The sequence below is a fragment of the Osmerus mordax genome, chromosome 9 (genome assembly GCF_038355195.1).
Source record: "Osmerus mordax isolate fOsmMor3 chromosome 9, fOsmMor3.pri, whole genome shotgun sequence".
NCBI lineage: Eukaryota > Metazoa > Chordata > Actinopteri > Osmeriformes > Osmeridae > Osmerus > Osmerus mordax.
Window position 1 is genome coordinate 4,130,480 of NC_090058.1, and position 21,729 is coordinate 4,152,208.

Sequence of the window (21,729 nt, forward strand, 5' to 3'; positions counted from 1 at the left end):
GCAACAGGAATAGCAGGTTAAGATAGCATGTGAATATAATTGATTCTGGAGAGCTCAGATTAAGAACCTGACCTCTGAAGTGAGGACTCTGGGTAGATTCCACTTTAGGACCTCTCTGTTCCCTCCGCGCATCAGAGATCAACTAGCTTGGCCTGACCTGAAACAACTGTGTCACTCAACTCCTCCTCTTCCCACACACACTCGTGCAGTGACACACACACACTTACACACTCACACATCTTAACAGCAACTTAGCTTGGAGGAATGGAGAGCCAAGCCAAGTTCTCCTTGTGACCATCACCTGTTTACTGGGAGAAAACCAAAAACCATGAAACCATGAACAAGCCTGCTGTCTGTTAGCAAGAGAGTTAATCCGGAGAAATATGATGATCGAGTGTTTGTTGAGGACACCACGATTATGGACACAAAAACATGACTTGAAAATTTATGAAACACTAGATCCTTCTCCACTGTTTTAGAGACAGGGAGGCCTGGGACCGAGAGGTATACAATGACTCCATCTTGGAGTCCATCTCGGTCACGATTGTAAAAAACCCACCTCCCCCCTAGTGACACATCTGACAGGAAAAGGGGGGGTGACGGCGAGATCTTCCTTGGTGCTCACTACAACGTCCAACAATGATTGTGGACAATGGGTCAGTTGTTCTGCCAAGACGCTGACACAGATCTCAGGTGAGCCACTTGTTTGGGCTTTTGTCCTGCAGGTTCTCTTTAGGCAGTGCTTCCTGTCTTCACTGGGCCTTCTGGAAGAAGAAGTCAGGTTCACCCTATCCTGTGGAGAGTTCCTTGTATTGTCTTAGCCTAGATTTATATGAACTCCTTTTATAGTTATTTTTTGAAAAGGTTACAAGGACTGAAAAACTTGATTTGTTGTGAATATGACTTTTGTATGTTGTTTAACTTACTTGGTTTATATTTGTCAAAATTATTCGTACTGTAGCAAAGAGTCAATGTGAGTTTGACACAGAAGGGGGTCATTTGGAGCAGGATTTAGTGTTCTGAGGGACCGAACATCCCAGTGTTTGAGTAGGATATGTCAACAAAGCTCCGTCAAATGAAAACAGTCCTCTCTGGACCAGCCTCAAACAGTAGTCCCATCTGATAACAAAGCACAGTGAAATAAAACAGCTGTTCAACATCACTATTAAGGAAAGTTATGTAAGAGCAATAACAAACTGCCAATCCATACTCTCTGACAGCCAGCTGAACAGGCCGATCGTTTAGTACCAGTTTTTTGGACATACATCAGATCACTGAGAGAAATTTAATTTAAAATGTTATTTCTTATGTTACATAACATATTCTACAAAGGACATAAAAGCTATAGAGATTTGGAAAATATGACATGCTGTATATATTACTCAGAAACTTCCAAGCAACAGAACAACTTACTGTAAGTCGCTCTGGATAAGAGCGTCTGCTAAATGACTAAATGTAACAGAAAAATCACGGTATTGGGTTGGGTAGCAGCCAGACAGGGAGTTCATCAATTATTTCTTGGGGGAGAATAGAGATTTATTTTTACTAATAGCAAAGATAAAGTTGGATCACGTATTTTGCTAACTCTTTACTAATATTAACCCAAACATTTACCTGTTTTCAACTCTACAGTGTTGCAGTGACCCTAGGGCCCCCTCACAGAGTGATGACGAGTTGATTGTGACAGGTCCCTGAGACAAGTAGAGGTGTTTTTGTAACCAAGCCCCCTGCCCTGGTTCTAAACTGACTATAAGCTGTCATGGAATCACAACAATTATTATTACCTTCATCATATTTAACCCCTTTTTAGGGCACACCCTGAGGACACTTCATTGTCCACGTTGCCAGGTTTGTCCTCCCTTTGCTTTCACTGCCAGGTTCAAATTGCCCCAGGTTGTGTTGTCCCCAGCAGGGCCCTCCCTCCTCGGCTGATGTCAGCAGGGATGACTGGGAAGCTGGGGGAGATTATTTAAGCAGCGTCGCTCTCTCTGGAGGGTCAGAAGTGAACCAAGGAATACTGCAAGATTCTCAGGAATACTGACACATTCCAACTGCAATATCCGATCGGAATCTTTGGATTTTTATCAAACTAAAATTTGAAGAAAAGTTTTTTTTCCTGTTAATTATTATCTGTAAGTTTGACTTTTATTGTTTCACTGTTATTTCTTGTACACGCAGAGGGAGATGCTCTTGTGTACGCATGACTGAGAATTACCCAGGCTTCAATAGGCAACCACTTTCACCTATGTCATTGTTCAACACCAGTTTATCTGCCTGACCTGCTGTAGTTTCACTGACTGTGCATCCAGAGAAGAACTTCACTTTTGTTACTGATAGACTGATTTCGTTGCAGGTGTCTGAGTCTATAATGTCAAATCTGTCTGCTGTTCTTCACCTTTTAGGTAAGCGCTTGGTAAACCAACTCGATGCATTTCTGAATGTATTACTAAGATATTTTGTTGTAAACAAATATTTTTGTTGGTGTTGAGCAGAAGCCGTCCTTTACCTCTGAACTTAAATGAAGACAAAAAACGACTTGTGTCCACAATTAGTTTGACAATCAGATCCTATGACATACTGTATGTTTCTGGGCTTTGTAACCAATTAAAAATGTAATTTGTTTTTATACTAACTTGACTATGACAGGATTTAAGTCAGTACATACTAAAGATCTACAATGACATTAAACTGGAACCTCATTGAGAGAACTTCTCCAAGGACAAAAGATCTTCTGTAAATCACTGCTTGAAAAGCTATTCTGTTTCACGTCCAGGTATTTTGGGTCTGACATACAGAGCATTTGGATCTGAACCAGATGGTAAGTGACTATACATCTATTCTCATTGGTGAATTATGGTTGAAATATGCTGTTGTGTCCAAGCAGTAACTTATTATATTCAATTATAAAAACCTTTCAATTAGTTACTGGATAGAATGTTATTGTTGCTGAATACCACTCAGGCCCCGGTCGCTACGGGAAATCATAGGCCCAATGATCTTCAGTTTGGACGAAAGCGATTCCCACCTTAGCCTACCTGAATGTCTGTAAGCTGCTCTGGTGAATACTCTGAAGCTGAAACGAATCTATAGATTTAATATTCATCATCTAGCTATTCATTCACGTTTCAGTTCCCTTGCCAATCGCCTGTTTGACACGCGGGGCAGACATACCGGAGTCCCGACAGGTGGTCTTGTGTCCACCCAACTGTACGCAGTGGCGTGTGTCGGTGTTCGGTTCCGGTGTGTATGCCGCTGTGTCTAGTGTCTGCGCTGCTGCGGTACACAGGTAGGGGATGAGATTAACAGAACCCTTGATTGCATTCACTTATGCTTACGCTTATTTAACGATATGACTTAAGCGGCCCTACCTTTCTTTTTTCAGAGGGGTGATCCAATCGTCTGGTGGTCCGGTAGAGGTGCACAGACTGCAGGGCAGACTGAACTACCTCAGCTCCTACTCCCACGGTGTCCAATCCCAGGCGCTGGCCAGGTGGACCTCATCTTTCACCGTGGCCGGTAAGTGACGACACAACACAAATCAATAAAAAGCTCTTGAGTTTCAACGGACCATCAACGATCGTATAATTATGGTACGCGCCATGTAGAGCGGACTGTGTTTAGCGACATCCGCTAAAATCAAATCGGATCATTAACTGTTTAATTTTAGTGCAGTTGTGATGAGTCCGGTTTTCCCTGTGTGTGGTCAGGTGCTGTCTATGTTCCCCAGGAGCTATCCAGTAAGATCACTTCTACTGCCCTCCCTGCTGCCGAACCAGGTAGAGCTCCAACCAGTCTGGCTAAATAAGTATCATACACACTGGTGTTTAAATACAGGGATAATAGTACAACATAACTAACTGCGTGAGCATAAATAAAAGTTGATATTTTTCACAGACACAATCTGTCTTTATTCATTTCAGACTCATGAACAACGATGTTTTATGACCATCATAACACTAAGGAGAAGGCCATACAGTAACCTGAGTTTGTGTGTTTTGTGTGTGTGTGTGTCTTGCAGAAAAGAAACCACTAAAGAAGCCAGTGAAGAAAATCCCATCAGGAGGAAATAGAGGTATGTGTGTGTGTGTGTGTGTGTTTGCATGTGTATGTGAGCTCTGCGAAACTGCTTTATTTGCTGAGAAAGTATCATGCTACCTCATAATGGTTTATTACAGAGGTAACTTGGGTCTAGGAGTGGCGTAAGGTTGGCCAGTGTAAGCATTCATATCATAATGAACTGCTGAGCTGCTGATTGATAATCCTGCATGTCTTTCCTGTCGCAGACTGTCAGATGGAGATAGCTGTTCTGCTGGACAGCAGCCAGAATATCGGCAAGAGGCGCTTTACCCTGCAGAAGAACTTCCTTAGTAAGCTGGCAGTCATGCTCAGAGTTGGACCAGATGGTCCACATCTGGGGGTGGTGCAGACCAGGTGGGTTAGAGTCCTTCTGCTCCTCTCCTCTCTTTCCCTCCTCTCCTCCTCCCCTCCTCCCTCCTCCCCTCTCTTCTCTTCTCTTCTCTTCTCTTCCCCTCCTCTCCTTCCTCCTCCCCTCCCCTCCCCTCCCCTCCCCTCCCCTCCCCTCCCCTCCCCTCCCCTCCCCTCCCCTCCCCTCCCCTCCCCTCCCCTCCCCTCCCCTCCCCTCCCCTCCCCTCCCCTCCCCTCCCCTCTCCTCTCCTCTCCTCCCCTCATCTCCTCCCCTCCCCTCCCCTAGCCCTCCTCCCCTCCTCTCCTCCCCCCTCCTCCCCTCCCCTCCACTCCCCTCCCCCCTCCTCCTCTCCCCTCCTCTCCATAGTACAGCTCACTGATTGATGACACCGGCCTGTTTACTCTGCAGTGACATCCCCAGGACAGAGTTCTTCCTGACAAACTACACTCAGCCCAAAGAGCTGGTCTCAGCCATCAAGCAGATCAACTACCATGGAGGCAACACCAACACAGGTTACATCTGATTAACAATGTCTTACATGAAGCATGTCACAGCAGATTGGTATGAATTAATGGATGTGTGTGTGTGTGTGTGTGTGTGTGTAAGTTAGAGATTGAATGAACTGACACATAGATAGATGAAAGAATGAGCTTGAGAATGGAGAGAAGTGACAAGCGAATTAAATTCATGTAACCCAGGTAAGGCCATCATGCACACCGTGGAGTCGTTCTTCAGTGCGGAGGCGGGGTTGAGGCGGGGTCACCCCAGAGTCATCATGGTGCTCGTCGACGGTTGGCCGTCTGATGATCTGGGGGAGGCGGCCACGCTGGCCAGAGAGTCGGGCATCAACGTGTTCCTGGTGTCAGTTGCCAGGCCTGCCCCCGAAGAGCTGGCTATGGTCCCAGACAAGGACTTTGCTAAGAAGGTAGAGACACACAGCTCCTTAGATTAGCTCGGTGAAGTTGAATACCTAATCAGCATCATCAATCATCGTTTTGCACATTGTGTTCAATGTGTGTCTTTCTACCACTCACTGTGTATTCATCCGTTTTTCATTTGTCGTTCGTTTGTCCACGTGCGTGTGCATTCATCTTTGTGTGTGTGTATGTGTGTGTGCGTGTTGTCAGGCAGTCTGCAAGGACAACGGTTTCTTCACTCTGAGCATGCCCAGTTGGTTCACCACCACTAAGCATGTGAAGCCCCTCTCCCAGCGCCTGTGCTCTGCGGAGCAGCTGCTGTGCAGCAAGACCTGCTACAACTCTGTCAACCTGGGCTTCCTCATCGACGGCTCCTCCAGCGTGGGGGACGGCAACTTCCGCCTTGTCCTCGACTTCCTGTCCTCCATTGCCGGGAGCTTTGATATCTCCGACGTGGGAACCCGAATAGGTAGATATAATGCTTAAATATGTGTGTGTGTTGCTCTTGGTGGTGTGTGTGTGTGGAGAAGTGTATCGGTGTTGTGTATTTGTGTTCATCTGTGTCCTGTTTTGTTTTCGTAAGGTGCTGTTCAGTTCACTTATGACCAGCGTTTGGAGTTTGGTCTGTATGACTACAAGGACAAAGAGGCGGCCATTAGGGCTCTGCAGAGCGTGCCCTACATGTCAGGGGGCACTGCCACTGGCGACGCCATCACCTACACCGTCCAGAACCTCTTCCTGCCCAGGAGGGCGGGGCCAGGGAGAAACTTCCTGATCGTGGTCACAGATGGGCAGTCCTACGATGATGTCAGAGGTCCTGCCTTGGCAGCCCAGAAAGAAGGTGTGTGTGTGGTTGTGTGTGTGTCGATGCACGTGTGCGTGTGAACCTGTTCTTACTCTTCTCCTTCTGTGATGCAAAGGAATTACAGTTTTCTCAGTGGGCGTGGCCTGGGCGCCTGTTGATGACCTCAGAGCGATGGCGTCCGAGCCCAAGGAGAGCCACGCCTTCTTCTCTCGGGAGTTCACGGGGCTGCAACAGTTCACCCAGCCGCTGGTACGGTCCATCTGCCAAGACTTCACCAATGCCAACTAGACACCTCCTTTTCCTCACACACACATATATATATACATGTATGTATACACACATACATATATATATATTGCAAACAAACCAGCCTGAGCTTTGACATGGCTTCTTCACTGCCCTTCTTTAATGCCTCTATAAACATACATGTCCAGCCCATCTAAATACAGGTAGCTCCCCCTAATGTTCTCAAACCACACTTCCTCTGAAAATGTACATATTGGACAACGTGTTTATTCTCTCTCTAAAACACAAGGCAAGATACTGGACATGGGTCCAGTTGACTGGATCAGACACTATTAACTTCTCAGTCCTAGAGAATACACACACACTCCTAACGCTTCCATGCTTTTCTATGTTGTAAGGCTCTAACTATATCGATAGGCCTATGTATATATGAATTTCACAGAGCTATCCGTGTTTTCTGATTCAAAGTAACAGTGTCACGTATGAAACAGCACCCCCTGTCCGTGTCTCAAGGTGCCTGCAACCACGGCAACGTACTCGTGCTCTGGATGTAGTTCATAACTGGCTGTCTTTTACTCAGTGGTAAGTGGTGTGTAGTGAGAAACATACCATTATAAACTGTCTCCTAGCCTTCGAATGATGTTATTGCTTCAACCTGTGACAGCATGTGTTCCACTGACACACGCCTGCACGTACATTTGCATGTTGACCTATACTTTGTTTTTTACAAGCAGAGGGAGATTCTCCTCTGATTTAATGTTTCGATTATTCTGTATTCCATATTTATTGTTTTTGTTTTCTTTCAATAAACACTGAAAGAATTGTGTATTTTTACAACGTGTCCTGTTGTCACTGAGAATGTTGCAGAACAAAACCCAACACAGGAGGCGTTCTACAGGTACACCATTTAATATTTATTATAGACATTTTATATACATTACTTTTCAACAGTTGTATTTTGCTATGTGGTACAATCTTTAAAATCAGCTGATTCATAGTTTGTAAATCAAAACCCTTACAAAACTCGCAAACTGATCAGAATTTTTTTTAAACTTTTTTTGGAAGACTAGAAAAAATACTTTATTGTATTAATCATGCATTATACAAACAAAAAGTCTTTAGTTACACCATAAATTGTAGCATGTTTTGAAAATAAAATAAGTTTTACAGGATAAAAGGAGGGAGAAGTCTAAGCAACAAAAAATAAGATTTTTAATCAATTTCATCTTCTGATTGCCATCGTACTCCCTTCACTTAAAAAAAAACAACAAAAAAAACAACAAAAAAAACAATACATGGAATAAAAGAACTTAGAAGTTATTCCCCATGCTTTAAAGCACTAATTTAGCAGGATGAGGCCAGTCCTCAGTCAGACAAGAGGTTGTATTTTAAAATTGTTCTTCTACCAACCCAGCTGCCAACTGTTCAAGATTACTGTTCAGTTAGACTGAAGAGGGCAGGGTCTGCAAGAGCCCTCCTCTGACCATACCCAAAAGACTCAACTAACCAGGAAGTGAAATAAATAGCTATTTGATGTCTAAAACCTGTGATAAATAAACTCATTACAATAAGGTGTACAAAAATATCACATAGTGATAGGATGCTGCAGTTTAATTATCTAACAGAGGAGCTCTCTCTCGTGGACCAGGACAGTCCTGGTCTTCATTCCTGTGGGCAGGCAGTGGCATACAGAGATCCTTATGCGTATATCTCTATGGTGGCAAAGCTATGGGCGAGCCTACAGCAGTGGGGGTGTAGGATTCACCTGGGCTGCGCTTTAATAGTCTCAGGTGGCTCCCTGTCCTTCTCAGAGCCGGTCTGATCACTGGGGGAGGGGGTGGGGCTGAGGAGGCCTACAGGGGTCTGCCTTCACCGGCCAGGTTCTTACCCATCATGGGAGAAGAGGTGGGTCTAAAGGAAAGGACGCCGTCGTAGACTGTTACGCCCCACGCACCACTTCAGTGGCGGGGAAGGGGACGTTGTGATGGAGGGATCAGAAGGGAATAAAGTATTCCCTTTGTTCTTTTCTTTTTGACTTCTTCAGTGCTGTTATGACCGACCTATTTATATAAAAAGGATTATAAAAACTATATATATATATATATTTTTTTTTTTACACAAAATGTCAATATGTAACTAACACTAGAGTATGAAGTTGACTGACTTATTTTTCACGCTACATAGATGTTGAGGGGGCGGGGGTTTCTGAATTGAAGTAGGAATCCTATTGGCCCACCAGGGGCTGTCCTTCACCTTGCGACTCCACCCACTTATGGCTGTGACAGCCATACAGAAGTCACTGCCACATACCGACAGAACAGATGTCACCTCAGCTCAAACCCAGGCAGACGGCTACACACACACACACACACTGGGTCTCTACCCAGTTTCAACTTACAGTAAATTACAGTTACAGGTTACTTTAGTCTGAAAACAGATTAAACTTGAGGGGCGCTCAGCTCCTCTCTGCTCCTCTCCGCTCCTCTCCCCTGGCGTTGAGTCTCCTTGGCACTGCGGGTGAGTCCGGCAGGGTGAGGGGGAGTTGGGGTGGCAGTTTCAATGTAGTGTAATCACCAGGTCAAACAGGCTACTTTCAGTCAGTATGTCAGTCTTCACCAGGCTGTGGGTTCGTCCACCCCCCCATCTCTCTCGCTCCCTCTGTTCCCCTCCAGACAGCTAGGGGGCTCCCTCTTCCTAGACAAAGACCTTGGCAAGGGCATCTGCCCCAGCGCTAGCGATGTAGGCCTTGGAGGGGTGGAAGGCTACGTCATAGATGGACTCCTCCGACTTTTTCCTGTGAGCTGTGATCTCCTGGACGCACGTCTTGCTGTCCAGGTTCCACAGACGGATGGAGCAGTCATGACCTGGGGGAGGGGGGAGAGTAAGACAGAAACAAGCAGATTACTGACAGTTCTGTGCTGTTATGATTGACCTGTTCTGTGCTGGATATGAGTGACCAGTTCCAGTGTTAGCATTAGCTAGCTAGGCTGATGAGCTGGTCCCAGTGTTAGCGCTAGCTAGCTAAGCTGATGGGCTGGTCCCAGAATTAGCACTAGCAGGTTGCTGGGCAGGTCCCAGAGTTAGCATTAGCTAGCTAGCTAAACTGATGGGCTGGTCCCAGAATTAGCACTAGCAGGTTGCTGGGCAGGTCCCAGAGTTAGCATTAGCTCGCTAGGCGGATGTTCCAGGGGGGAGGCCAGTTGGTGAGGTGCAGGACTTACTTCCAGACATCAGGTAGATTCCGTTGGGGTCCACAGCCAGACTGGTCACTGCATCCAGATGGGCCACCATCGCATGGATCACCTTACCTGCAGGAGACACATGGCAACGGCTACAGTCAGAGCACACCCATAGACTAGAAAAGAGTCAGGTGGCTGAGCGGTGAGGGAAGCGGGCTAGTAATCTGAAGGTTGTCAGTTCGATTCCCGGCCGTGTCAAATGACGTTGTGTCCTTGGGCAAGGCACTTCACCCTACTTGCCTCGGGGGGGAATGTCCCTGTACTTACTGTAAGTCACTCTGCATAAGAGCGTCTGCTAAATGACAAAAAAAAAGAAAAAAAAGAAAAAAAAGAAAACATACATGTCCTCTGGGAGACCATTTGTGGTACAGAGACACATTAAAACAACATGAAATAAACAAAACAATAGTCCAAGGTGATCATGATCATATATAGCAGCCATCATAAATATCATCACAGACCAGGCAGACAGTCATGAGGCTAATCCTCCAGCCAGCTACAGCTACCTGATTTGTTGTCGAAGAATTTGATGTTTCTGTCCTCGTGAGCGGAAATGGTGACAGGCAGGGTGGGGTGGCTCACGACCTTGTTGATGTGGTTGGCAGCTGGCAGAGCTGGAACAGAGACACCACAACAGCAGGTCAGCTTGGAGCACAGACAGAACCATCACAAGACACAGACAGGGTTCTTGCAGGTTTCAGTAAGTCAAATTTAAGACCTTTTTAAGACATTTTAAGACCATAAAGATAGAAATTTAAGACCAACACGACGCATTACCCCAAAAAATATTCAAATCAAAGAAATTCTGAAAAAAACATTTTATTTCAATGAATTCAGTCATTGAAAAAGCATAAATTTAATTTACAGATAATCATATTAGTCATTTTTGAATATTTTTTGGGCAAAGTTTGCAGCGAGCCTTGAACCTGGAGTTGGGTACCGCTTGTAACCAACAGTGGAAATCGCTGTGATCTAGCCATGTCTCGTTGAAAGTACACTTTCCCATTTTCCACACGTAGCCGAACTTTAACAAACTCTGAGGAAGCGCAGACATATTTCGCGGGCAGGTATTGAATTTATAACAGGATTTGTAGTTTTATCACCGTGTACATATACCAACACCAATATCCCCCAGAAAGAACTACACCGAACCAACGTTCTGAGGGCAGCGTTCTGCTGGTTTCGTTTGTAGAGCTCCGCTTTGTAGGCTGCGACTCAATACTTTTTTTTTTTCTGCTACTTTGTCATAACTTTCTGCGGCCAGCGGTTCTGGAAATGAACGAGGGTAAAACCTTTTTTAGACCTGACTAAATGAAATTTAGTGTGAGACTCACTGCTCTCCCCCTGGCCTGGAAGCACCACGGTGGGCTGTGTGTGTGTGTGTGTGTGTGTGTGAGAGACTCACTGCTCTCCCCCTGGCCTGGAAGCACCACGGTGGGCTGTGTGTGTGTGTGTGTGTGAGACTCACTGCTCTCCCCCTGGCCTGGAAGCACCACGGTGGGCTGTGTGTGTGTGTGTGTGTGTGAGACTCACTGCTCTCCCCCTGGCCTGGAAGCACCACGGTGGGCTGTGTGTGTGTGTGTGTGTGTGTGTGTGTGTGTGAGACTCACTGCTCTCCCCCTGGCCAGGCAGCACCACGGTGGGCTGGGACGTCTCCAGGTCATACACCACCACCTTCCCCGTGTTGAAGGACGCCACCATGTGGGCGGGGTCGCAGCCGTTGAAGTCCACCGACGTGGGGATGCCGTGTTCTTAGGGCCAGACGGGAGAACGTTACTACAACGCTGTCAAGGGGAACACTGCATTCACATCGTTAACACGCTCTGGCAGACCAGGGCAGGCTAGCTGCTCCTCTCTCACCCATGTCTGAGTTGTAAGTGCTGACACAGGGGTTCTTCTCCTGGGGGTTCCACAGCTTGACGGTTCCGTCGGCAGAACAGGACAGCAGCCGGTTCTTGATGCCACTGTAGGCCAGCCCCCACACGGCGTCCGTGTGGCCCAGCCACGAGCCTGCCAGCACACTGGGATCTGGGGGGGCAGGAGGAGGAAGAGGAGGGGGCAGGAGGAGGAAAAGGAGGGGTCAGGAAGAGGAGAGGTCAGGCTGTGACAGAGACCACTCAGGAAACATGCTCTGGCTCTGTATTCTTCAGTCCCAGAGGGAAACAGCTGGTCTTCCTGTGTGTGTTCTTACCGTACGTATCGTAGGGGTCTACATTGGAGCTTGGGATATTCCACCACTGGATGGTGGAGTCGATTCCTCCACTGTAGCACTGCTCACCACTGGAGCTCATAGCCAATGACAGAACAGGGCCGCTGGAGAGGAGAGGAGAGAGGACTTAGTATCTCTCACACACACACACACACACACCATAAATGGGTATTAAACGGGTCTTAAATAATACTGGATTATGTATTAGACAGCATTGTATAGCCTGAGAAGTTGGTAGTATGGCTGTACTTACACATGGGCTCTGAATGTATAGATGGGCTCCACGTCGAAAGAGGCACTTCTACAGAACAGAGACCACAGAACAGTTAGCAAAGGTTCTCCACCACACACCACGCTGTCCACTTCAGATGAGCCAACCATGCCTGAATGTCCCTGCCAGCTACCAGGTCCCTGTCCGTGGAGTCAGGTGGCTGAGCGGTTAGGGAATTGGGCTAGTAATCAGAAGGTTGCTGGTTTGATTCCCGGCCGTGCTAATGACGTTGTGTCCTTGGGCAAGGCACGTCACCCTACTTGCCTCTGGGGAATGTCCCTGTACTTACAGTAAGTCACTCTGGATAAGAGCGTCTGCTAAATGACTAAATGTAAATGAGTTAGCCTGTCACGTCCAGTCAGTAACACGTGTATTACAGTTGTAGAACACGAGTCATGAAAGCGTAAATAAGCGAACAGCGTCTCATCTGAGGGTGAACCACTTGCTTTTTGGCAGGGACGGTCTTCTGCAGGTTCCACAGTTTGAGGGTGTGGTCCTCAGACACGGTGACCAGCACGGGCTCCACAGGGTGGAAGGCCAGGGCGCGGACGCCGTCAAAGTGGCTCCGCAGCGTGTACTTGGGGTTCCACGTCTTCCTGAACGAGTCCTTGTTGGCCGGCAGCTGGGAGAGGCAGAGAGGGATGAAGGCAGATGGTTAGTGTGTGGATGGAGAACTGGAGACAGGTGTTGTCCATGATGGGATTGGAAAATGCTGGATGGCCTGTGTGTGTGTGTGTGTGTGTGTATTTACGTGCATGAGCCCTCACATCATAACTGTAGTCGGCCTCATCGTTGGAGACGGTGAGGTCAGCAAGGTCACCCAGCCCCAGGACGCTCTCCAGCGCCTCGTCAGAGCCCATGATGAAAGACTTACCCCCCCCTGAGAAGGGCAGAGGCTCCGCTAAACATACGGACACACACACACACACAGACAGAGAGAGATAGGACTAGGTAAACAACATGGCACATGTAGGCGCCTGAACACAGAATGCTCACACAACATTAGGTCTATATTTGGTGTTTGTATATCTGCATTTTGTATATTCTGTTTTTTTGCCATTTCCTCTTCTTGCCAGCTGCAACACTGCAGTTCCCTCTTTGGGATCAATAAAGAACCTAAAAACTACTACAACCACGTTAGACAGACATCCTCACATATACTCTATTTCTACATGACACACATTTTGGACATGAGGGGACTGGTAAACAGTTGAGCAACTTCGGCTGAGGGTGGCGTGTGCCCTACAGGCCAGTGACTGTGTGTGTGTGTGTGCGCACGCGTGTGTATGTATATGTGTGTACGTGTGTGCTCAGAATATCCCATGCAGCAGGGAGAAGGAATGCTGACACAGCTCTGGCTCCTTTACAGAGATTCCACAGCACAGGGCCCTGCTACACTAACACACTCTGCAGCACAGGGCCCTGCTACACTAACACACTCTGCAGCACAGGGCCCTGCTACACTAACACACTCTGCAGCACAGGGCCCTGCTACACTAACACACTCTGCAGCACAGGGCCCTGCTACACTAACACACTCTGCAGCACAGGGCCCTGCTACACTAACACACTCCACAGCACAGGGCCCTGCTACACTAACACACTCCACAGCACAGGGCCCTGCTACACTAACACACTCCACAGCACAGGGCCCTGCTACACTAACACACTCTGCAGCACAGGGCCCTGCTACACTAACACACTCCACAGCGCAGGGCCCTGCTACACTAACACACTCCACAGCACAGGGCCCTGCTACACTAACACACTCTGCAGCACAGGGCCCTGCTACACTAACACACTCCACAGCACAGGGCCCTGCTACACTAACACACTCCGCAGCACAGGGCCCTGCTACACTAACACACTCCACAGCACAGGCCCTGCTACACTAACACACTCCACAGCACAGGCCCTGCTACACTAACACACTCCACAGCACAGGGCCCTGCTACACTAACACACTCCACAGCACAGGGCCCTGCTACACTAACACACTCTGCAGCACAGGGCCCTGCTACACTAACACACTCCACAGCACAGGCCCTGCTACACTAACACACTCCACAGCACAGGGCCCTGCTACACTAACACACTCCACAGCGCAGGGCCCTGCTACACTAACACACTCTGCAGCACAGGGCCCTGCTACACTAACACACTCCACAGCACAGGGCCCTGCTACACTAACACACTCCACAGCGCAGGGCCCTGCTCCACTAACACACTCTGCAGCACAGGGCCTCCATGCTCAAACATCTAGCTCCTCCCTAGGAAGGCAAAGACACACACACAGACAGCCTCCTCTTCTTACCCCACTCGGTCCCGTCTCCAGAGCTGCGGGCCTCCCCCGCCCCCTCGCCATCCTCAGCGCCCACCAGGAAGTCAAACTCCTTCAGAGCCTCCTCGGTGTCGGGGTCTTCTGGAAGGTCAGACGCCAGGCCTTCGTTACCAACCTGGAGCGCAGAGGAAGAACAGAGACAGAGAGACAGAGAGACAGAGAGAGAGAGAGAGAGAGAGAGAGAGAGAGAGAGAGAGAGAGAGATGGATACAGTGGAGGGGTTGAGAGAGAGAAGGAGAGGAAGAAGAAAGACCAAATGGAGAAGAACAAACACATTCGTTAGTCTAACTTCCTGTTGGTTAGCGAGTACTTTCAACGGCTTTTTCTCATACATCTCGTCCGGCCTAATCTCCTGTGCGTGGATGTGTGTGTGTTTTCATCATCACCTTGACCTTGTGTTTCTTTATCCTGTGTTTGATTGTCCTGTCTGACTCCTCCTCCATCAGGTCTCCCTCTTCGTCCTCCTCTTCGTCGCTGTCGTCGGCATTCTCCAGGAAGTTAAACGTCTCGAGGACGTCCCCGGGGCTCCTGGTGACAGAATTGGACATTATGACTGGCTTTCTTGGTGCCAGAAACTATTAGCTAGGATACAGTTAGCTATGATCTCAGACGACTCATCTAGTGAGGTGATGTTGGCCAGTTTCAAATCAGAAAAGCAATTTTTCGGCTAAAACTGTGTACGTCAGTTAGGGTTTTTTAGATTCTCCTAATGCATTTTCCAGTCTGGGTAAACATGCTAGCTAGTACTCATCAGGATCTACAGCACCTTTTCAGGTCCTGTCCCTTTCTCTTGGTGGGCGACTCCCCTCCGTTCAGGATCTGTTCCAGGTTCTTGGTTTCCACCGAGCCGTTCTGCTCGGAGCCCGCCAGGCCCAGTAAGGACCGCACCCTCTGGGACCGCACGTCCAGTATCGTGTCCGTGTAGCCTACTTCCTGAAGGTACCTGGGGGGGCAGGGACGAGGGGCAATAATAACATGACATGTTGAGGTGCAAATACTCATATGATCTCTGAAAGAGTTATCCATATTGTAGTTGAATGCTCGCTGTGTGTGTGTGTTTGTGTGTGTGTACTCACTGTCTGAGGAGTTGTCGTCCCTGTTTCCAAGTGAGCTGGCTGTTCTGAGGGACGGCAGGGACTTCTGTGTCTTTGGTGTCTTCTAAAGGATCACACACACGACAAAACCACCATGAAACAGCCTTAAAATGAGTAGACATAAATGGTCTCTAAAAGGATGGTCTCTCCATTCTGGTTTTAGTGTAGGTCTACAGTACCTGATTCAAAGCTTGGCATCTTCACCTCGCCTTGGTTCAACTCTGTTCCATATTTTAACTTGTGGTATTTTGCTCTGAAAGAAAGTGACAAATGTAATATCATGAGAATAGATAATGATGCTATATCTGACAACAGCAGTTTCCATTCTGTCATCCACGACAAAAAATGAAGTTCATGTCACCAACTTACCTTTCTTGCTTTAATGCATACTCTAACATTTTTATTCTTCTAACTAGATCATTCTTTAGATTTTCTTGACCTTTCCTTTCGCCTTGAAGGAATGCTATCCGGGCCTGGAGGAGAGAAGGACAGGGGGAGAGGAAACAGGGAGGGGGAGAGAAAGACGAGAGAGGGTTAGGAGATGAGTGAACATCACCTGCCTTACGGTGTCAGATGACTCTCCCTGTGTGATACCAAGACCAATCGGCCCAATCACTTCTGAATGGGACACCCGAGCCACAAATGGCCCGCTGCCGTATAGCAAGTAAGGATCAGTGTGTGACAGAACTCAGGCAGAAACTGATGAACCACACTAGAAGGCTACCAACACTGGTTCTGCTATTCACCACCAGGGTGGTAGGACCACCACGCAGCTATGGGGAAGGGTCATGCAGGGCAGCACTGGGGGGGCATTGTGTTGAACTTCTGCAGTACCATCGCCCTGTGGTAGCTCTATCTGCCTCTGCCTCTGACCCCCCCCCCTCCCTTCCCCTGTGCTCTATGGGGCTCCTGAGCAGCTGGCAGTGTAACCCAACACTGTTAGAAGGCCACCAGGCAGGGTACTGTAGCAGGAAGGCAGGGTAATGGCAGGCAGGGGGTATTTTTAGATGCCCCGCTACACTCAAAGGAAAGCTGCCATGGTGCCATGGCGACCAGGCTGTTGTCAGGTAAACTGGGGGTTGACTCAGGCGGTGTAGTCATGGAAACTGGGAAAGTGGGGTGCCCTGACACAGTGACTCTAGGTCTGAGCCCCTCCCAGTCTTACATAACAGGCCGCTGACGGCTCCTCTGCTTCAGGACCTGGGAGGAACAGGAGACAGTACGAGGGAGGGGGGGGGGGGGGTCTAACACTGGAGACCCCCCCCAGTGTTAGACATGGGTCTAACACTGGAGCTGAACCATCCAGTCACCTACATACTCATTTAGAGGGCCCTCAAGTAGAACCGACTTCCTCTCCAGAGCAAACAGCTTGTTTGCAGGACCTGCGTAGCTCGGTGCATGTAGATGCCTTCTCTCACAGGAGGTACATAGGAGGAGACAGCAGGGGGGGACGAGAGGGAGGAGACCACAACAGCTGTCTCCATCTGTCTCTGAGCTGTGGACACTCTGGAAACCAGCTCAGCCAACCAGGGGCCCAATGGCCCCTTTTCTACATTTGTCCTAGCCCTTCTGTGCCAGCCTAATCCCTCGGTCTTCTCACTGGCGCTATCTTGCTACCCTAACGCAGCTCCCCCTAGCCTACTACCCTAACCCCATAGCCCTAAACTGCTAGTATTGTTGGGCATCGTTTTAATATGATAGATTCTGGTTCTGCTTATTCGTTTTGGTTCTGTTCGATTCCTAATTTCGGTTCCAAAAAGGTGAAAAATAGAGGACAAATGTTTAGGTAACAAAAAAATGTATTTATTCGGAACATTCAGAATGCCTAAGCAGCAATGGAAGAAAAATGAGAAATGCCATGATCCATGTTTCTCTCTCTGTAGCTAGGCACACATTCTTGCCCTCACTATGATGCAGCCTAAAACAATTTGGCAAGGCAGTTGGGAAGTTTTTAGTTCACTAAATAAGTCTTACTGACTTGTTATAAATGAGTAAACAAGTAACACCATTTAAAATAAATGTGTATGAAATAGCTTTGAATACCTTCTTTTGGGCTGAGGTGATTTTACAGATCTAACCTAATGGATCAGAATGCTGAGTTACCCTGAGGTTAGCTTGGCAGCTAAACAGCCGGACTACCATCGGCCAAAACAGCTACAAGTAATGTCAGCTCTCCTATAAGTAAATAATTGACTCGATGTCTTGAGTTGGTGAAACAATTGTTGTCGATTTCCGTGTTACATTGAAACCACACTTTCGACCGTTAACCGTCTGTCTTTTACGCTGTTGTTGTAATGTGTAATCAAATGTCTTGTGCGTTGATGTGTGACATGGTTATCTAAAACAGGCCCAGGCAGGTAGCCACAAGTCCTTGCAGATTTGTAACATAGAAACCAATAAGCAGAACCTAAAAAAAATAACATAAAAGAAGGGTACCTACCCTGCCACCTGTGCCCTACCCTGCCACCTGTGCCCTACCCTGCCACCTGTGCCCTACCCTGCCACCTGTGCCCTACCCTGCCACCTGTGCCCTACCCTGCCACCTGTGCCCTACCCTGCCACCTGTGCCCCACCCTACCACACAGCCAGTCTGTCTGTTACCAGGTCTGCTGCAGGATCCTCAAGTTACAGCTCTCCCTTACAGGAAAATGGAAACACACCCCTTTAAGGTCAGTTTAACACACAGTTGCTGTGGTAACAAGGTATTGGGGTTCCATATAACATGGGCTACATGTGTACGGCTGTCTGCTACAAGATCTGCCCTGGGAGACTGAGTCTACAGGCTGCAGTGGGCTGTGACAGATCAGACACATGCATACCTGCCATTTCCATGTAACTGGCCGTGACCAGCAAAACAACAGTGTGAAAAACGACGATATGGTAGAGAGGTTGAATTTGTTCTCTTGGCAAGGTACGCAAGGTATGCACTTAGAGCCTCACGCGTGGAGCTGATGTGCATCCATGGTGAGGTCATGGGCAATCAGCACTGGGCTCTAATCCTACTGGCCAGTGTGGAGACACAGTGAGCTCACAGACCAAACCAGCACTGACACAGGGATATTATGGGCTGTGAGAGCAGGAGAAGCCATGATGGTTACAACTAACTCCTTGCAGCATTCCTCCTAACAGCTGCCTCCTTCCTAATGGAGACGCAAATAATCGCTGACTCACTCAGACCTAGAGACCAATCAATCACACGATCATTCTCCACGCCAAAAGGTACACGTATCATGCTTCAGGACTACACCTATTCTTGGTACACAAGTTACTAGAAAAGCAGTTTGCCTGGTCTACTCCTCCTCTGACATGAACGACATAGGTATTCTGCATCGATACGCTAGTGTATAGGTCTTTTTATCGCCACAATCAAGTTTTCAACACCCTACTGGAAGGCCCCCCATGTGTGTAACAGCCAGCCAGGCTCTTCCTTCCACAGTTTAAAGTGTCCCAAGTGGACTATGTGGAGCAGCAGCTATTCTGGGACTGCCTACTTATGACTATCAGCCAGCTAGGCCAGGATCCAGAACTCAGTGAGAAAGGCAGAAAGAGAAGGAGTATTACAGAGAAAGAGGGAGAAATAAAAATTATTCAGTCTACACAAAGAGGCAGAGGGAAGGTAGAGCTGACAGTAAAGATTGTCTGGCTGAGAGTGAGTGAGTGAGTGAGTGCGAGAGTGAGTGAGTGAGAGTGAGTGAAGCACCTCAGGAAACACTGTAGTTCCTGAGTGTCATGATGTCACCCTTCGCCACCTCTCCATCATTATGTCACCTTCACAACCTCTTTCCTTCAACTGGGCACAAGGATGACATACAACATACCACTGTAAACTCCATAACTAACGGAAGAAATGATCACTGAGGGGTTTGTAGTGAGATAACAAGGAGTGCGTTGTCCAATTCCAGTATGATACAAATCAACCATTCACTGGAAGCTGGTATGGCACCAAATTTCACAAAATGGGCTACTCAACAGCTATTAAAATACACATGCCTACATACAATTATAGCAATTCTTTATCATTCCCATCAAGGTTCATTCACATCTAGACCCTCTGAAGGGAAGGGGAAGAAGGATGTCATTAGCCTGTCTTGTTCCAGGCTGAGGCCAGACTAGTGGGGAAGCTGTAAGCAAGGGCTGGTAAGAGCCCCAAGTATTGCCGGCCTGACAGACTCAGTGACCTGGAAAGACAGATTTAACCCAGATAGGCTCTGGTTAGGCTATTTCCAGATCTGGTGTGACACCATTGAAGACATTGAAGTGATTGGGGTTAACTAACAGAGCTGCTTGGTGTGGTACTGGCACCAAAAGGAGTAAGCCCAACCAAAACAAGGTCACCTGCCCCCCCCCCCCCCCCCCCCCCCCCTTATGTAGACCATCCAGTGAAACTAATACCATTTAAGAGTGACAAGCTGTTGACTTTGCCAGGATCCTGTACAACATAAAACGATTAAAGTACTACATAAGAAAGGAATGGGAATCTCATAGACTGTTGACTTTGTTTGCCAGTTGTATTTTGAATGAGGGGGATGCCTAAGACAGTTTGTGTCCATTCCAATCTCCTGACAGCTCCGCTTTATCACTATGGTCAGAGGTGGAGTCATGCTGTAGGTATGTGTCACTGAGCAAGTCAGCACAGGGCACTCTTAACAAACATCCACAGAGGCTCACTCATTGCCTGCCAGCCTCCACTTCAGTCATGGGGTGTGTTCGAACAAAGCAGTGTTATCCACCCCTTTCATTTCAACACCTCGCTGGAACCACTTTAAGGCAACAACCACTGTATTCTGAAATGTGTCAACTGTCGCTTGAACAATACGGTACTTCTAGTACCAGGGTTAGATACAATGCTGACTAAACGGTGTGATAGACTTAAAATACTCTTAATGTTAAGCAGCTAGCAACTTTGGCCTGCTTGCCAAAATTAGTGGCTTCGTGAGGCAGACACTGAGGCCTTGCCAGATATCTTTGCTAGCTGGATTAATGTGGCTAAGAAAATTAGTCGTTAAATATTGACAGTCTACCGTCATTGGAGGGTTATAGCTAGCTAGCTATACAGACATATAACTAACCAAGACGCGTTATCAAGCTAGCTATTTTTACAAACACGCTGAATGTTTACACAGCTGTAGCTAAAGCTAAGGAGAGTTGCTAATGTTAGCTAGCAAAATTATCCAGCCAAAACGACGCCATAATGACCACACTAAAATGGCTGCACTCACAGACTAGTACTAGTAGACTGTCATCTAAATTCGGTTTCATATCTTCCCTATACAGTGTAAATATTTTGGTTCTAAAATGCATAGACAAACAGACTATCACAGTCGCAGAGTTTAATCCCACGAACGGGTGAGAGATCCAAAACGCAGAACTAGCTGGCGAGAGATGGTTGCGTTGGCTAGCCATGGCATCACAACGCACGAGCTCTTGCTTCAACTAGACTACTTAATATCATGTAGCTAGATAAACTAGCTAGTCTAGTCCCCTTACTAAAGGAGAAATAGGATGTCAAATGATTGTGGGATGTGATAAACGTAGGTTACAATCTGTAACAAAATACATTGAAATAGCGTTACAATAGCTATCCAGCTATCACAACAACGCAGACAGATCTGGTCAGCGCTAGCCTTGTGCTAGCTATTTAGCGGATCTGCCGTAGCAGTCGCAAGCTAACATTACCTGAAGTTCGGCCCTCTCCACTTCCCAATGAGCCCTCTCCATCTCAAATCGGGCCCATTCGTGTTGAATGTAGTGTAGAATACCAGGGATAGTATATTGCTGTGGCCGAGGCATCTCGTCTTGCTGCTGTAGCGCCATCACTGCGCTTCCTCCGCCACCGATTTGGGGATTAACGTTGTTGTTATTCCCTTGCTGCGGCTGTTGCTGCTGCTGTCTTGGGGCGGCCATTCCAACTCCTCCGCCAGGGTGTTCATCCATTTTTAAGACAGAGAAAGTCCCAACAATTTGCCGTTGGATTTTGTCCCCCTCCCCTGTCTCAGCTCAGTATTTTCGTCAGAAGTCGACCGTTGTTCTGCCTGAAGTGCCTCGCAGGCAATGATGAGTTGGAGGTATGTTTTGGATTTGGTGTCAGTGTACGGATTTGCCGACCGCCATTACTCCTTTCCCTGGATGTCTCTCCTTACTGCGGGGGTGAGGGAGAACTGGGCCGCACTGCATGGCGGGA

At 47.8% G+C, this 21,729-nt stretch overlaps 2 protein-coding genes across 3 annotated transcripts; one reads left to right on the forward strand and one right to left on the reverse strand.

Annotated features, from left to right (window-relative positions):
* The first annotated feature begins 2,316 nt into the window (after positions 1 to 2,316).
* On the forward strand, positions 2,317 to 7,222 carry coch (coagulation factor C homolog, cochlin (Limulus polyphemus)). Its single transcript, XM_067243481.1, has 12 exons — positions 2,317 to 2,402; positions 2,774 to 2,818; positions 3,130 to 3,286; positions 3,383 to 3,516; positions 3,708 to 3,776; positions 4,019 to 4,072; positions 4,284 to 4,431; positions 4,835 to 4,938; positions 5,125 to 5,351; positions 5,554 to 5,812; positions 5,927 to 6,184; positions 6,264 to 7,222. Exons 1-12 carry the CDS (start codon positions 2,369 to 2,371, stop codon positions 6,434 to 6,436), a joined length of 1,662 nt encoding a protein of 553 aa, XP_067099582.1. The 5' UTR covers positions 2,317 to 2,368; the 3' UTR covers positions 6,437 to 7,222.
* Positions 7,223 to 7,290: 68 nt separating this feature from the next.
* Positions 7,291 to 21,669, reverse strand: strn3 (striatin, calmodulin binding protein 3). 2 transcript variants are annotated; one of them, XM_067243054.1, is made up of 16 exons: positions 21,225 to 21,669; positions 15,918 to 16,021; positions 15,728 to 15,801; positions 15,531 to 15,612; positions 15,221 to 15,397; positions 14,847 to 14,982; positions 14,428 to 14,569; positions 12,881 to 13,014; positions 12,560 to 12,735; positions 12,096 to 12,143; positions 11,825 to 11,946; positions 11,494 to 11,661; positions 11,244 to 11,384; positions 10,140 to 10,247; positions 9,616 to 9,702; positions 7,291 to 9,258 (listed from the first exon to the last, which is right to left on the reverse strand). In XM_067243054.1, the coding sequence occupies exons 1-16, from the start codon at positions 21,480 to 21,482 to the stop codon at positions 9,089 to 9,091; spliced, it is 2,127 nt and encodes a 708-aa protein (XP_067099155.1). In that variant the 5' UTR covers positions 21,483 to 21,669; the 3' UTR covers positions 7,291 to 9,088. The 2 variants fall into 2 exon arrangements, with proteins under 2 accessions (XP_067099155.1, XP_067099154.1); XM_067243053.1 differs by having other exon boundaries at positions 14,841 to 14,982; positions 21,225 to 21,668.
* Between the last annotated feature and the right edge of the window lie 60 nt (positions 21,670 to 21,729).

Coding starts and splice junctions, on each gene's coding strand:
- coch (XM_067243481.1), top strand. CDS start 2,369: ATGTCAAATCTGTCTGCTGTTCTTCACCTTTTAG. Junction 3,287..3,382: donor TGCGCTGCTGCGGTACACAG/GTAGGGGATGAG, acceptor TTCTTTTTTCAG/AGGGGTGATCCAATCGTCTG. Junction 5,813..5,926: donor CGACGTGGGAACCCGAATAG/GTAGATATAATG, acceptor TGTTTTCGTAAG/GTGCTGTTCAGTTCACTTAT.
- strn3 (XM_067243053.1), bottom strand. CDS start 21,482: ATGGATGAACACCCTGGCGGAGGAGTTGGAATGGCCGCCCCAAGACAG. Junction 14,570..14,840: donor TAAAGAAACACAAGGTCAAG/GTGATGATGAAA, acceptor TCTGCGCTCCAG/GTTGGTAACGAAGGCCTGGC. Junction 12,736..12,880: donor AGGCCGACTACAGTTATGAT/GTGAGGGCTCAT, acceptor TGCCTCTCCCAG/CTGCCGGCCAACAAGGACTC.